General features: G+C 37.4%; 1 protein-coding gene across 1 annotated transcript in view; it reads left to right on the top strand.

Annotated features, from left to right (window-relative positions):
* The window catches only part of LOC107754074 (leucine-rich repeat and fibronectin type-III domain-containing protein 2-like), a 103,746-nt gene extending 89,490 nt beyond the window's left edge, over positions 1–14,256 (top strand). Inside the window, exons 3-5 of the mRNA XM_016570389.1 lie at positions 6,285–7,240; positions 11,311–11,327; positions 12,032–14,256. Of these exons, the coding sequence (XP_016425875.1) occupies positions 6,305–7,240; positions 11,311–11,327; positions 12,032–12,998 (1,920 nt within the window). The 5' untranslated portion in view covers positions 6,285–6,304 and the 3' untranslated portion in view covers positions 12,999–14,256. The remainder of the gene's footprint in view (positions 1–6,284; positions 7,241–11,310; positions 11,328–12,031) is intronic.
* The last annotated feature ends 2,109 nt before the right edge of the window (positions 14,257–16,365 follow it).

Raw genomic sequence — 16,365 nt, 5'->3', positions numbered from 1 at the left:
GGATTTACTTTTTTTTTTTTTTTTTTTTTTTTTATATCCAAATCTATAGTTTATTTATGTATTTACTTACTTGCTTACATGTAATTGTTTTGCTGCTTAAATTTGGCTTTAAAGCATGTAATTGGCAGTTAATGGCAGATTCCATTGTGACAACTTGCCCCATATAGTGTAACGACATGCCAGCTTGTCAGCTTCTGTTCATCATCATATTTTTTCCTTCACAATAATAGTGGACTTGTTGAAAAGCTTTTTGTAGTCATGACTTTAAGGTATGTGCGTAGAGAAATTGACTTTCAAAAATAAACCTACCCTGGGAAATATTCACTGGAGTGCAAAATTTGACAGCTAGCTCTTCCCTTTTCAGGGCTTGACAATATCAGACACATAGCCCTATGATTGTGTTTTGCTTTTAGAGGACATAATATTTAATAAATGTGTCTCCTGTGAACAGCTCTTTTTGATAAATGACTAAAGGGAGCAAATTGATTACTGTTTGTCCTGTTATCAAAATATACATACTTTTTATGAGGTTTGTACATGTAGGTGTAACACAATAGCACATTTAAAGGTGAAGTGTTTAATATTTTAAATGTTTTTTTGTTTGTTTTCTGCAGTTTATGCTCCCCAAGCTGTCTGATTAAATATATGCCTATTTAATAATTGAGATGAATGATTATTGTAGGTAAACAGGTTTGTCTAAAGTGTTGTCTAAAGGGCAAAATTCACCAAATAATAGATCTAGATTTAGTCAGAGAGGAAGAGTGGGATTTGAATGTGAATCCCAGTCGTGTACATGCTACATTCAGTGATTATTACTCAATGACATTTTGTTGTCAGCAGTGTAAAATGTACATTAATTCATACAATGGGTAATGCTAAAAGAAAAACACAATCTTTATCAGCTCTGAATGTCTACCATGTTACATTATCTCATTATCAGCAAACAAATTATAGAGCGAAGGCACACTCAAATGGAGTGTTTTTTTTTTATTGTATGTGAATGAGCCGCACACTTTAGCAACAATAAACACAAAATTGTAGATTAGCGTAGCGTAGACACAACATAAGCTGTTAAGGTTAATTAGCCTGTCGTCGAGCAGAGAAGCAATCTGATTTTTTAACCTCCGCATCCTGCTGTGAAAATTAATTTGGCCGCAGTATGAAATAAACCCATTGTCACCCTCCCCTTTGGCTGCGCTCTGCTTTCCTTTTGAGGGCTTTCATCACTTCCCACTAAAATGGCGCTGTGTCGTCTGCACATTAATCAAAGGAATGGGAGATACAGGATGTTTGCGTGTAAAGGCGAAAATGATTAGCAGCCGTGGATGTGACTACACTGATAGAAGAAGAGAGGGAGGGTGAAAATATATATAGAGAGAGCTTTTAATAAATCTGACCTTTTCTGCTGTGCACTTGTTATGAAAGATGCTGGCACAGGGAATAAATGAAAGCAAGGGGCAAGAAGACCATTTGCATGGCAACGCTGAGATAGAACGCCAGTGTGCTGAAGATGAGATGTCTGAGGGGATGAGGATTTGCTGTTTGAGTGAATGGTGGTTGAGAGTAAAATATGATGGGTCAAGTTTCTGGATATGGATTTATATAAGGCGATGTGTGTGAATTATTGCCTAAATGACCTGAGAGAACCAAATGGAAGCGCTGAGGAGAGAGCCTATTCTGTTTTACCTCTCTCTCACACGAGCAAGCGATCTTAATTAGAATAATAAAAGTTGCACTGTTTAAAAGATTAAAAGCTGCACTATTTAGTATTTATTATTTAGGCACTGCTACTACTTTGGACTGGTTGCTGTATTAGCTATGATATGAAAGTAAACATTTTCACTTAAGATAAAACTTACAGAATTAACTCTGTCAATAATGCTATAACAACTTTGAAAGACTTAATGTATATTGTGTATATATTTTTTAAATCTATAATAATAATAAAAAAAAACAAGTAATAAAAGTAATAAAATCCACAGTAATAACAATAATTCTGCAGTCAGTAAAAGGGCTCAGAAAACTGAAGTTGTTTGCAGATGTGTGTGTATGTATGTTTTGAGCTTTATATATATATATATATCTATATATATATATATATAATTTTTCTTTTTTTTATATATCAATATGGTACAAGATAATCTTATTTAAATTGATGTGATAAAACAAGTTAGGTCAAAAGTGATCCAAAAGTAATCAGAAAGTCTCATTATATTACCTAAATTGTGTAATGTAATGGATTACGTTAACAACTACAATTTTTGTCATGTAATTTGGAATCAGTAATTAAATACAATTTATAAGTAATCTACTTAGCTCTATATATATATATATATATATATATATGTGTGTGTGTGTGTGTGTGTGTGTGTGTGTGTGTTTGTAGTACGTTCTTGAATATATCTTCTCTTATACAATTTTCAGTTTTGTGTGAAGTAGTGCTGTACAATTCTAAGTAATAGTCTATAGTTTTTGTGTAGCTTTTTAATAAATGAGACATAGAAGTACTGCAAAAAACTTCCAAGCAGATCCAACTAGTTCAAAGCTGTCTTCATAGAGCGCATGGATTCATGCAATTATGTGAAACTTATTTCTAACTGTGAAATTCTGCCAACGACTTTTGAGCTGTGGAGAATGAAAAGGCATTCACTGCACTAAGACGTTCACCCCAAAAGCTACTTACAGTAGTTTGCTCATACTTCACAAAGAATTACCCATTATCTCCAGAGCTTCTGAGCATAGATTACCTCAGGTAACACCAAGCTTCCTCCAGCTTTCATGTCTCTGGTGGAAACAGTGCACTGAATTGTTTTGACAATAATCTCTGGTGGAATGGAGGCCAGTACATGTAGACCAAAAGCAATCCATTAGCCCCTCTGTCAACCCTAGAGCTTTTCTAGTCATAGCACATCCAAAAACCTTAATTTTTCTTCTTTACTCTACTGAATGAGACCATTCTCTAATAACCTTCTCTCCAATACCATACTCCTGTTGTTCCATTTGTCAACAAATGTATTTTGCGAAAAAGAGTAGTGACTTTTAAAAGAGCACAGAAGTGTTGAGTTAAGAACATTATTGGCAGAGCGTAAAGGCAGCATGGCATTTATTGTATAATGAAATGATTTTCATAAACCTGCAATGATGTACAAGAAGAAGCCTGAACTTTAAGTAGACCAAGACATTATGTGAAAAGAGTGATTATGTCGTAAACTTGGCGTGCTTGTACATGTTGATTTCACAAGACATGTATGTGTTTCTTCACTTGGGATTTCATTCTGCACACTTTTAGAGTGTTGTCGGAGAGCATCTGGGTAATTTGCATGATTATGCGGGGCAGTTGTGGCCTAATGGTTAGTGAGTCTGCCTTGTAACTCAAAGGTCATGGGTTCGAGTCACGGTACCGGCAGGGATTGTAGGTGGGGGGAGTGTGTGTTCACTTGGATAGGTTAAATGCAGAGCACTAATTCTGAGTATGGGACACCATATTTGGCTACATGTCATGTCACTTTAAAAGATTTAAGCTAAACACGCTGTAAAGTTTTATTCATACATGCATTGTCACATACATATACATATGCATATACCTTAAATGTCCTATAAAGAAGCCATATTTTTTGGCTTAACAATTTAACAAAAAGAAAAAAAAAAGAAATGTACTTGAGAACAACTGTTAATTTATCAAATTGAAAACTCTGCATTTGACATATATAAGAAGAGGAAGAAGATGAAGAAACTCCATCATTGAATTTTTATTATATTTAAATGGTATGATAAAGTAGAAGATGGTTGTGTACTGTAAAAATAAATAAATAAATACATTTCTTAGACCATTGCACAAATATTATGCCAGTTGCGGAATTCATCTTGCAGTCAGATGTCATGAGGATTTCAGAGCAGCGCTGTCAAACTGACTTCCAACTGTCATAATGGTTAGGCCATGTCCAATCAGGCATCTGCACTGGGGAGTTCTCCCCTGGATCTCCAGTAAATGGCCCTCCATTTCATGGCAGCTCTACCTTCATCTTGCGCTTCAGCACTGTATGATTGCGAAGCCTAAGCTTTTACCTCGCCTTTGGATGTTTAGTCGTCTCTGTAGTTTTTCACATCCTGCTGTCTCATGGGCACCTTCTCCTTCACTTGATAAAAGACTTTTTGATGTGCTCTTACACACTTTCATTTACTAAAGTTATGATTCTTTGGCCTTAATGTCTGCTGAACTGACAAAAATAGAGAGTTCTATGATTTTTCTCAATCCTTAGATCTCTTTTTGTTGATTTGCTTGAAGTTAGCAGTGACCAGGCTAGCTCATTTAAACACTCCCTCCAACAAACGAGCCGAGATGTTTAGCTCATTTGATAAAGTGAAGCAAATTCCTTTCCACTCCGCCATTCCGTCCTTTTCTGTCTGATTTGGATGAAATGCAGATATGTGCAATGTTCTTGAGGGCTGTGTTCCTCAGCAATTGTTATATATGTGTTTGATGGCTGTGCCATTAGCAGGCTGCAAAGGGAATGAATAAAGATGAGGCTTGACAAGCAGTTATAAGAGAATTGGTAATGCAGGAAACTTACCTCAGAAATACAGGCCTGCTAAAGGGCAAGCTTCAACTGTATTCAGCCTAATCAGGTTTTAGCTGTCAAAAATGACAAATATCCCCTTGTCCCAAGAACACTTCTTATAACTTTACACTGCTATGCAGTGTGAGTCCTGAATGAACATTTAAATTAAGTTTTATTCCGCATAGGGTATATTTAATCGAATCGAATATGGGGTGCCCATAAATTCCAACCAACATGACAGTAATGAAATGTTGCAAATGCCTATGGTTAAACATTCTTCCTCCTGTCTTTATCAAGATGGAATTTGTGTTCTTCTGCACTGTTTACATATACTGGACCAATATGTATTTTTGGATTTTTGCTCTTTCTTAAAACTGTAAAATCTGATTTCCTGAGAATGAAATGATGAGAATGAGTAATTGATAGTTGGGGAATATGCTCAGAAGGGAAGTAAAGTAAAAATATGTTCCAGAAAACATCAAAATGTTTTATTCTCTGCAAGATGTCTGTTTCAGCGTAAAATTACTATAGACAAGAAAATTAGGTGTATCACATTTTCAGTTTACTGGGAAATGTCCTACTAGTTTCTTTCCACATTTCAAAACGTTTGTACAATTTTAAATATTGCATTTCTCCAGACTTTAAAACCAGAAGTCATTGTTTGTTAATGTGCTAGTAGTCTTCAGGGTTTTTGTAGTAGCTGAGAAACAAAATTGCCTGACATGTTATGGTAATTCTGCTATTTGCTTTCTAGCAAAATGCAGCCCTGGCATAAATATCTGGCATTACCAAAAGCTGATTGCATGTCTGTCAAATTGGCAATGAAATATCCATCCCCTGTATGCAACAATTAATTTATTTTGTTGCAGGCAATTTTGAGTACATGGTTAGGGTAATCACAATATTACTCTTTATAAAAATCTTGCTGATTTTCTAAGATGAGTTGCAGTCTAGTTTCCAATGTCAGTCACCCAACTCCCTGTTTTCTACAAACACTCAGATATACATCCTTTCACCTCGGAGCTATATTGATATATGCAATAAACTTGAGGCTAGCAAGCAAGATGTGCTTGAAAACTCATAAGCTGTTGCTCATAATTTTGGAATCCAGAACTCTGTGTACTGGGGTTTATAGGAATTTACGGTATCGATGAGGCAATGATGATTTATTGTATGAGTGCTGCCAGCTGAGAGAATTATTATCCTTTAATTCTCGCCTGGAAATGAAAATCACCCCTTCTCCTTCTTGCAAGCACGTAAAAACAGTTCCACCAACCCTGCCCTACCATTATACTCAGTCTGGCAGAGCACTGATTAAAATTGATTTAAGTTTTGAGTATATTTGGAATTGATGATACAAATATATACAGGAATTATGGGCTGCTGTCTGAGGGCAAGCGCAGTCATCCGTTCTCTCTGTGTCAGAGATATGGAGCCTACTGCGGAATTCACATACGGACATAGCGTCAAACACTCTTGCTTCCGGCAACTATAAAATATATTTTATACCTCAGTATCTTTTCAATGCTCTGACAGGAGTATGAGGATTGCAAAAAGTGCCTCTAATAGCCTAAGCTGGTTCATAATGAGGACTAAAATTTGCTCAAAAGGAGGACTATTTTTATCAGATAGCCCTTGCAGAGGCAATAAATCATTTGTTGTTTGTATGGCCGGAAAGGACTGACCATTGTTTTTTTTGTTTTTTTTTTCTTGTTGTCTATCCAGGTCCCTGCTTGTGATTTACCATGGCCAAAGTGCTCTGCAGCCTCCTTCTCCTGGGAAGCGCAGTGATGATGACCACAGCCTGCCCTAAATATTGTGTTTGTCAGAACCTATCAGAGTCCTTGGGCACACTGTGCCCATCCAAAGGTCTGCTGTTCGTGCCCTCTGACATTGACAGAAGAACCGTGGAGTTACGCCTGGGAGGAAACTACATTATCAAAATTACCCAGCAGGACTTCACCAACATGACGGGCCTTGTGGACCTCACACTGTCACGAAACACCATCAGCTTCATCCAGCCCTTCTCCTTTGTGGATCTTGAAACCTTGCGTTCGCTGCACCTGGACAGTAACCGGTTGACAGAGCTGGGCCCAGATGTCCTGCGAGGCTTAGTGAACTTACAACACCTCATCCTAAACAACAACCAACTGACTCGTATCTCCAAAGAAGCTTTCGATGACCTGCTGCTCACCTTGGAGGACCTAGACCTCTCCTACAACAACCTGCGAGGCATACCCTGGGAGGCCATTCGGAAAATGCTCAACCTACACCAGCTGAGTCTGGACCACAACCTCATCAGCCACATCGCTGAAGGCACTTTTATTGATCTAGAAAAGCTGGCAAGGCTGGATCTTACATCAAACCGTCTCCAGAAGCTTCCGCCAGATCCCATCTTTGCTCGGTCACAGATCAGCAGCGTTCTTAGTACACCGTTTGCCCCGGTCTTGTCTCTCAGCTTTGGCGGGAATCCTCTTCACTGTAACTGTGAGATTCTTTGGTTGCGCCGTTTAGAACGGGAGGACGATATGGAAACATGCGCCTCCCCTCCTAGTCTGAAAGGTCGCTACTTCTGGTATGTGCGAGAGGAAGAGTTTGTGTGTGAACCACCGTTAATTACCCAACATACCCATAAGCTTTTGGTCCTGGAGGGACAGACGGCCAGTTTACGCTGCAAGGCAGTGGGATAAAAAATGTAATAAATACTATAATAATATATGTTTAACAGTTATTACAGTGGTAGCCAAAATTATTTGAACACTAATATTTTCACCAGCTAAAAAATGGTTTTAAGTCAGTTATTTCTATCTTTTGCTGTAGTGTGTCAGTAGGAAATATCAGTTTACATTTCAAAACGTTCATTTTGCCATTAATTGTAATAATCCAGTGAGATTTTTGTTTGCACAAGGAGTCTGATAATAGCCAGTGCTCCACACAGAGATCTGATCTCATCATTATCCAGTCTGCGTGGAATAACATGAAGATACAGAACAAACGGAGACAGACTAAATCCAGAAGAACTGTGGCAACGTCTCCAAGATGCTTCAAGAAACCTACCTGCAAAGCTACCTGAAAAACTATGCGCAAGAGCACCTAGGGCAAAAGCTGCTTTAAATGCAAAGGATGGTCACACCAAATGTTCCAATAATCTCACTGGATTATTACAATTAATGGCAAAATGAATGTTTGGAAATGTAAACTGATATTTCCTACTGACACACTACAGCAAAAGATAGAAATAACTGACTTAAAACAATTTTTTTAGCTGGTGAAAGTACTTGTGGTCTAATCATTTTGTCCACCACTGTATGTCTAAAACCCACCAACAGCACTTGATAATCCATAGTCCTCCTTGCCTGTTGAGTATTTAGGCAAACACACAAATAAATAAGTAAATAAATAAATAAAAATATGCTAGTATTTTTTTTTTTTCTTCTAGAAAATATATTGGTTGCACTTTATTTTACAGTCCTGTTCTATGCCTATGTACTTATTATAGCACTTACAATAACTGGGTAATAACTACTGTACTAACCCTGAACCAACCCCTAACATAACCCATGTAGCTACCTTATACCCAGTACTTACCCAGTAATTACACTGTAAGTACACATACTGTAACATAAAGTGTAATCAAAATATCTTTGCGATAGAAGCAAACCTTTTTATGATCGTATGCTTAAAACTATAAGCAATATGTATGTAGACTGTTTTTTTAAACAATAAATAAATGGATGAATGAATAAATGAATGAATACATAAATACAATTTGTATTACAGTCAAAAGGCACAGACATTTTTTTTAAATATTTAAATAAACCACTATTAGCTGTCGAAAGATTGGTTTCTCCATCTTTTAATCGAATGCAACATTTTCTCTGTGTGAAAAAAAATGTGTAGAAATCCCTATTACCTCTAGGCTTTTTTTCTTTGCATAATACAACCATCATGATCATCACCATTGGAAGCCTGAGGCAACAAGAGCTTTTATGATATGCTTTATTCTTTTGATTTTAATTTCAGCTCACTTCTCTTACTTCTTTCTTTATAATCAAAGTGATGGGTTCCCCTTTCAAACTGCCTAAATATGAAAGGCTATGCATAAGCATTAGGCTATCTGGTTTGCCTGACTTGTGAAAAACATATAATCTACAAAGAATGAGTATGACGGTTCATTTTCTGGTGCCTCTCTATTACTTAAAGGGGTTATGAACTGCCTTGTTTTTTTTGTTTTTTGTTTTTTTGTACTGTTCTCTGAGGTCCACTTATAATGTTATGAAGTTTTTTACATTAAAAAAACAAAGCAAAACATAATTTAGAAGCAATAGGGTATTCTCTGTCCTGTTAACCCCACTCTTCGGAACACTTTGTTTGAATAGGTATGGCGGATTGTAGACTTGGAAGTAAACACCCACTGGTATGATTGGCTAGTGGTGGTGTGTGTTTGACAGCCTGCATCCTTCATAGATAGTGATCACAGTGATCAGTTACTCACACTTGTGTGGTTCGATCCAATATAGTAGTCACAGCATCGTCTTTTAGTTTCAATCTTTCTGAAAATCCTGCTTCGAATTGTGCCTTGTTTGTAAACAAATTTGCAGTAAAATTTAGTGAACAAAGGACCAATTTCCTACTGATGCGGTCTGGATCTTCTTTATAAATAAAGTTCATCAAATACAGTTTATCATTTGGTTTCTGTGTAGACCTGCATTTACCGCTCTTGTCATTTACCTACTGTACTATGTCCGTTATTCAGTGGGCGAGGCTAAACAGAAGGCACTGTTTAGCCACACGATTACAGTATGTCATAAAGTGGCACATTCCACAACCTGTTGTTTTGGCAGATTGAGTTCAATATAAGTTGTTGTTAGACTAACAAGAAAGTTTTGAGTTCTGAAACGTCCAGAATGTTTTTTATAGCACAACCGCCTCTTATATATAAAAAAATCAAGGGACTTTTGATTTTGCAGTTCATGACCCCTTTAATGACTTCGTGCTAGTGAACTGCATGTGGTATTATCCATAGATCTATTTTCTTCCTCCTGTCTTGGAAGAGCAGTGTTAGCCTGGATGCTGGCAACAACAAAGAAAAAAAATCAATCACAAGGCACGAGTGGAAAAAGGTTGGGCTCTCTCGTAAAGCTGTCACCACTGAATGTAGCGTCTTCTCCTGTGATGGGAAAGCAATTATGAATGAGTAATGGACTAGCTGGCATAGAGGCTTACCGTAGACAATGTGTCAGGCTGCACTGCTAGATGTGGTTTTAGTGTGTTAAAGGATGTCTCTAACACAAAATCCCATGATGTGCTAGTTTTAGGAAAGGCCTAAGATAAAGAACCAAATCAACTCAATAGTACTTTTTTTTTTCGTTCACCCCAAAAATTGTAATTTTGTCTTATTTACTTGCCCTTTTACTTTTTAATTTCCTTTAACACAAAACTGAACGTCTTAATACTATGCTTGTCTTTCTTGTCCATGCACTTGCAATGACTGGGAATGCAAAAGCATAAAGTTGTCCATATGACTTATGCACTATATTCCAAGTCTTCTGAATCCTTACAATATCTTTGGGGAAGTCGTGGCCTAATGGTTAGAGATTCGGACTTGCAACCCAAAGGTTGCGGGTTCGAGTCTCGTACCAGCAGGGATTGTAGGTGGGGGGAGTGAATGTACAGCGCTCTCTCCCACCTTCAATACCACAACTTCCCCAATATCTTAATATCTTAAAAACAGTAATTTACTTTCGTGTTGCAATGCAGAAAGTCATAGGGGTTAGTAAGTAGGTAAATGATGACATAATTTTCATTTTTGGGTTCCTATTTTTATGTCTTATTTTGCATTGAACCCCAGTGACAAATATACGCATATTAATCTTATTTTTATTCTTATTATTGCTTGTGGTTTTAAAAAAATAAAATGTGAAATATATAATTGTAAATGTTTTCTTCTATTTGCCCAGATGGATGTCTCTAACACAAAATCCCATGATGTGCTAGTTTTAGGAAAGGCCTAAGATAAAGAACCAAATCAACTCAATAGTACTTTTTTTTTTCGTTCACCCCAAAAATTGTAATTTTGTCTTATTTACTTGCCCTTTTACTTTTTAATTTCCTTTAACACAAAACTGAACGTCTTAATACTATGCTTGTCTTTCTTGTCCATGCACTTGCAATGACTGGGAATGCAAAAGCATAAAGTTGTCCATATGACTTATGCACTATATTCCAAGTCTTCTGAATCCTTACAATATCTTTGGGGAAGTCGTGGCCTAATGGTTAGAGATTCGGACTTGCAACCCAAAGGTTGCGGGTTCGAGTCTCGTACCAGCAGGGATTGTAGGTGGGGGGAGTGAATGTACAGCGCTCTCTCCCACCTTCAATACCACAACTTCCCCAATATCTTAATATCTTAAAAACAGTAATTTACTTTCGTGTTGCAATGCAGAAAGTCATAGGGGTTAGTAAGTAGGTAAATGATGACATAATTTTCATTTTTGGGTTCCTATTTTTATGTCTTATTTTGCATTGAACCCCAGTGACAAATATACGCATATTAATCTTATGTTTATTCTTATTATTGCTTGTGGTTTTAAAAAAATAAAATGTGAAATATATAATTGTACATTTTTTTCTTCTATTTGCCCAGATTCTGAAAATAGCCTCAGACACTTCTATCACTCCTTTTCAACTACTTAACCTTCTCATAGCAGGGTAGTTAGGTAAATGATTGCACTCTAATTCGTATTCTCAGTCTACATCCACAGCAAGGTATCTGCAAAGAATGTACCAGATAATGATGAGCTAATGCAGTTAGAAAAAAATATAATTTGTGATTACATGCCCTCTGTACGCAAGGTGCTTTTTAGGAGGTCGAGTGCTGGAGTACTACATACAATGAACTTAAGGAAATATATTTTTTATTAAGCCAGATCTATCCTCTTAACCAATTCAGAAACCTAAAATAAAAATTTTATTAATTTATTTTTTCCCCCTTTCCAAAACAATATTTACTTAATTACCATTCAAAAAAATGCTTTGCCTGTTTTAATGATTCAGTGTTGACAGTAATGTTGCATGTGCGTCAAGTACATTTTCAAATAGTGATATTTACGTAATCCCCACATTGCTTCCTGTCAGTCAAAAACAACTGCTTTTTATCTCTGGCTCCATTGACTGCACAATAGACCTCATTTCAAAATCATTTCATCTAAATGAACTTCCAAGGTTGATATGATCAGTGCTTTCCAAGTAATTAAGTTTTCACCATAATAAAAGGATTAATGATTGTTTTCTGCCAACGCACAGAGCATCGTGTGCATCCATAATAAAGCAATGAGCAATCAGTATGTGCATTTTAATAACCACCTTCAGTATGATATACTGCTGGTTTCAATCTACTGCATCTACTTAATGATTAGTCTTCTGTTGAACTTTGAGAGTCAGTGTTAATTTCTGTGTCTTCTTGTTCACAGGATGATTCCGGTGATCAGCAGATCCTTCTTGGTCAACAACCTGATGCCAGGAATGCAGTATGATCTATGCGTGTTGGCCATCTGGGAAGACACCACTACCACACTCACTGCGACGAACATAGTGGGTTGTGTGCAGTTTGAGACACGTGACGAGTATCCCCGCTGCCAGTCACTGCACAGTCAGTTTTTAGGAGGAACCATGATCTTGGTGATTGGTGGAGTGATCGTAGTCACTTTGTTGGTCTTTATCGTCATCCTTATGGTACGCTATAAAGTAAACAGTGGATTGCAGGTTGCAAAGTTGGTGACGGTGAGCAATACCTACTCCCAGACCAATGGGAGACCACAGGCTACACAGCGACTAAACAACGGCGCTCCTACACCACAGGCTCCAAAGACTGTAGTGGTGATGCGAGATGAAGTGGTGGAGTTTAAGTGTGGCTCCTTGCAGAGTAGCATCTCGTCCTCTTCATCCTCCTCGGCTGACTCCCTTGGAAGTGAGAAAGTTGAGTCTTACAATCGACATGTGGATTCTAACACCTTGCCCAACAGGTGGAAGCAGTCGTCAACTAAGGCACGACCAAACCTGGATAACCTGCTTGGGGCATTTGCTTCTCTGGACCTGAGGGTTCCCGCAAGAGATCCGGTAGGAGCATCTTCTTCAGGGACCATGGCGATGGGCATGAGACCGCCCACTGACAAGGAGCCTCTGCTAGGCCAGGGAGAGTCCAAGCTTGGGAAGCTTGTAATGCTGCCATCAGAGAACAAGCCCAAGCGCAGCCACTCGTTTGACATGGGCGACTTTGGTGCTTCACAGTGCCTTAGTTACCCACGACGCATCAGCAACATTTGGACTAAGAGGAGTCTCTCGGTCAACGGTATGCTCCTGCAGTGCGACGAGAGCGAGGGGGAAGGGGATAAGGCACCGTTTGATAGCTCTGAGTGGGTTATGGAGAGTACAGTCTGACAGGGATATTGGATTAGCTCTGCCAAAAAAGAACAAAAAACAACCCATTCTCCGAACTCGTCTGGTGAAAAGGATATGAACTTGCTGCATCATATGACGTCAAGAAGGACTCAAATGGCTGTAATGAAAAGACACCTCAGCAGTGGCCATGACTGTGTAATGCATGATTTTTCCATGTCAATATTGTCCTTCTTATCATTTGATCACAAAGAAGTTCAAAGGTTTGTGTCCGAGCTAGGCAAGCAGTCGAGGCCAGGGCTGGTCCTGTTTATTAAGAGCTGGACGAAGGATATCTCCAGTTGCCTTCAAATATTAAAGCAGATATGAATAAATACCCAAGAACAAGGGATATGGGGGTATCTCAGAAAAGCAGGGGGAATAAAAGAGAGAATTTATCCGACTGTGCACTGCAGTTTGCCAAGAGGATTTTCTTCAGCTAAGTGGATGTGCATCACATTGGACCAAATGTTCCCATGAGACAGAACTACATAATTTAGCAGGTGAAATGAAAAAAAAAAAAGAAATGCAAATGTAATGAATTTTTGTAGGTTCTTTTTCTTTTGTTGTCGTTTTTACTTTTTTAAGTTAATTCTAGTGTTGTCCCCCTGCATTTTTCCTGAACAACTGAAGAATACAGTATAGCCTGTCATACATATTTTACACTGAGGAGAAATACAAATCTAAAGTACAGGAAGATTTCGTTGTCATAATCAAATCTGCAAACCTAATCTGCTAATTGTCTATGATGTTTATTGACATTATGTGCCTCTTTTTCAGTTTATCAGTGCATCTGTCACATTTGTTTTTAGTTTCAGAGTTTGAAAGCTGACTGTCGTCTGATCAGATCGCTGCAAATTTCCTTTAGTACTGATACAGCACAGTACAAGTCAGTCTGTCTGAGGTACATATTATTTATACAAAGCGATATTTACTACATATTACATACCCAACCAATACGTTGCATACCCAACCAAGAAGAGACTCTGTTCGATGTCCCCTTTGTCTACCCTTTTTAAAAAGTAGAAAAAAAAAGTAAAAAAATGGTATATACCAACATGATTTAGACATGGTACCTCTGTAATGCCACACTATTCTTTAAAGTACCATGCTATATGACTATGTGAATAATTGATTAAATTACATTTTGCAAGCATATTCCAAGGGTATGATTATACCCTTGGAATATGCTTTCAAAATAATGTTTGATTATGATTTCCTGATTTTCCATGATGGTAATTACCTCAATGATCATTTTCTAATAGGGGTGGAACGGTTCACGGAAAAAAATCGAACTGTACGGTTCTCCACACATGGTTCGGCGCGCGCTAGGACCGCGGTTCAACTTAAATCTGACAACGCATCTGTAATATGGTTTGCTATAAATAACATGTAAAACAAACAGGGTTCGGCTAATGTATGTTTCTGTTGACGGATGCGCATTCTGGCTTCCCAATACATTACAACAACAGCGATGAAAATAAAAAAAAAACGTGAACAAACCATTCACTCTTGTTCAATGTGAATGCCATATGCTGGAATATGAGCATTTATTCCATCATCACCCGGGTGCTGATAGCGCGCGCGCACACACAGGTGAGACCTGAACAGCACACGTTGATATCTGTGTTTATACTAAACTCATTTAAGCCTTACCAGTTTAAACATTTAAGAGCCAGAGGTCGCGAGCTCGCGCACTCAGTGAGAAGATTTGTGCGTGTGCTCATCTGAAGCGCGCAAACCCGCGCCTCAGAACGCGCGCAAATATTAAGCTCTCTCTTAAGTATTGTGTTTGAATGGACAAATTCACACAAAAAGTATGTCAAAATGCCCGTCTTGGTAAGTATCCTCCTATAGCAGACATAGCCGGCTGAACATACTGTATCACTGCACTGGATCAGTGCATTGTCTTAAAGTGACAGCACTTTCTTAATATTAATCAAACAGCAACAACAAAGAAATCACTCACTGCTCTTGAATAGCTTTTGTAACTTTAATAAAGATAATCTTTAATTTATACAGTCAAATATGCAATGCTGTTTTACTTTTCATTACTTTATTCAACTTCTGTACCTAAAAAACTAATGTTAGACCTATATAAAAAAACCTGGAAATCACTGTTTATTTTATTTGTATCTTTACTCTATTGTATTTATTTGTGTGTTGCTTGTAGTTAGATTGATTATTCTTATTTTCTTTATTTTTATTTGACAGTATATTTTTTGCCTAAACATAGCACATACTGAACCGTACCGAAACTGTAACTCTAAAACCGTGATACAAGCCGAACCGTGAGTAAGTTGAACCATTCCACCCCTATTTTCTAACACTGTAACTATCGATCTATTCCCTCTGTAAGATTAGTTTGTTAGTGTTGGTGATTTACTTTTGTACTTTCCACAACAAGCCCCTCGAGCCTGAAATATAGGTCAGAGTGTTATGCTAGACAATATGTTTTAAAAGACATGTAGGACAGGATCTGGATCAAAGTTTTGTGTATAAACCTTTATTAGTGCCAAATGGTTGTGGCAAGCTTAATTTCACACAGAGGTCATGAACTGGGGAAAAACTGAGCTCTTCTATCATCATTGTGCCCTTGAGCGATGGCACTTTACCCCAGGTTGCTCCAAGGGGACTCTCTTGCTATTAGTGCAGTGCAAGTTGATTTGAATGAAAAGTGTTGGTTACATGATTATTAAATGACAAACGAAAATGTGAAAGACCTGGATAAATCATGTTTAGTCATTATCTCCAATTTTACCATTTCAAAATGTGGTGATACTTTCTATGAACACATCTATAGTGCATTTTTAGTACATTTTAGTGGAATTTTAAAGTAGTCATAAACATTATTACGAGTGTAATGCTTTACAACTAAATAGTGTTACTGTCTTGCACAGGGGGAGGGGGGCAGAGGCAGGTGTGCAATAGTTTTGGCGAGGATACAGTATTAAATCAGAATTAGATTTTGTAAGGTCAGGTTTCTATGACCTTTCCTTTATCTTGTTCCTAAATATGACACATCATTTTTTTTTACTGATTTTTAAAATAAATTATCTAGACTTATTATCTGTAAAAAATCTCCAGCCAATCCTATGTTAAATTGCATTTCAGACATCAAAATGGCTATTTAATTTTGTTAAGTGTGTACTATAGATCTGGTGTTCCTAGGACGTTTTACCCAAAGGATCATAACATACAATGTCTATTTTTCTTATTTTGAAAAAAAAAATCTTTATTTTTCTATTTTGTGAAAAGCTAAGTTTCATTGCCTTTTTTGTTTGTCTGATACAATGTCACTGTATATGGTTTTGATTATGTTTTACTGTTACGGTTATATTATATACAGAAAGATATGGATAAACAAACG

Source organism: Sinocyclocheilus rhinocerous, unplaced genomic scaffold (assembly GCF_001515625.1).
Source record: "Sinocyclocheilus rhinocerous isolate Xijiao unplaced genomic scaffold, SAMN03320098_v1.1 scaffold322, whole genome shotgun sequence".
In the NCBI taxonomy this organism is placed as follows: domain Eukaryota; kingdom Metazoa; phylum Chordata; class Actinopteri; order Cypriniformes; family Cyprinidae; genus Sinocyclocheilus; species Sinocyclocheilus rhinocerous.
This window is presented reverse-complemented; position numbering and strand designations above follow the sequence as displayed.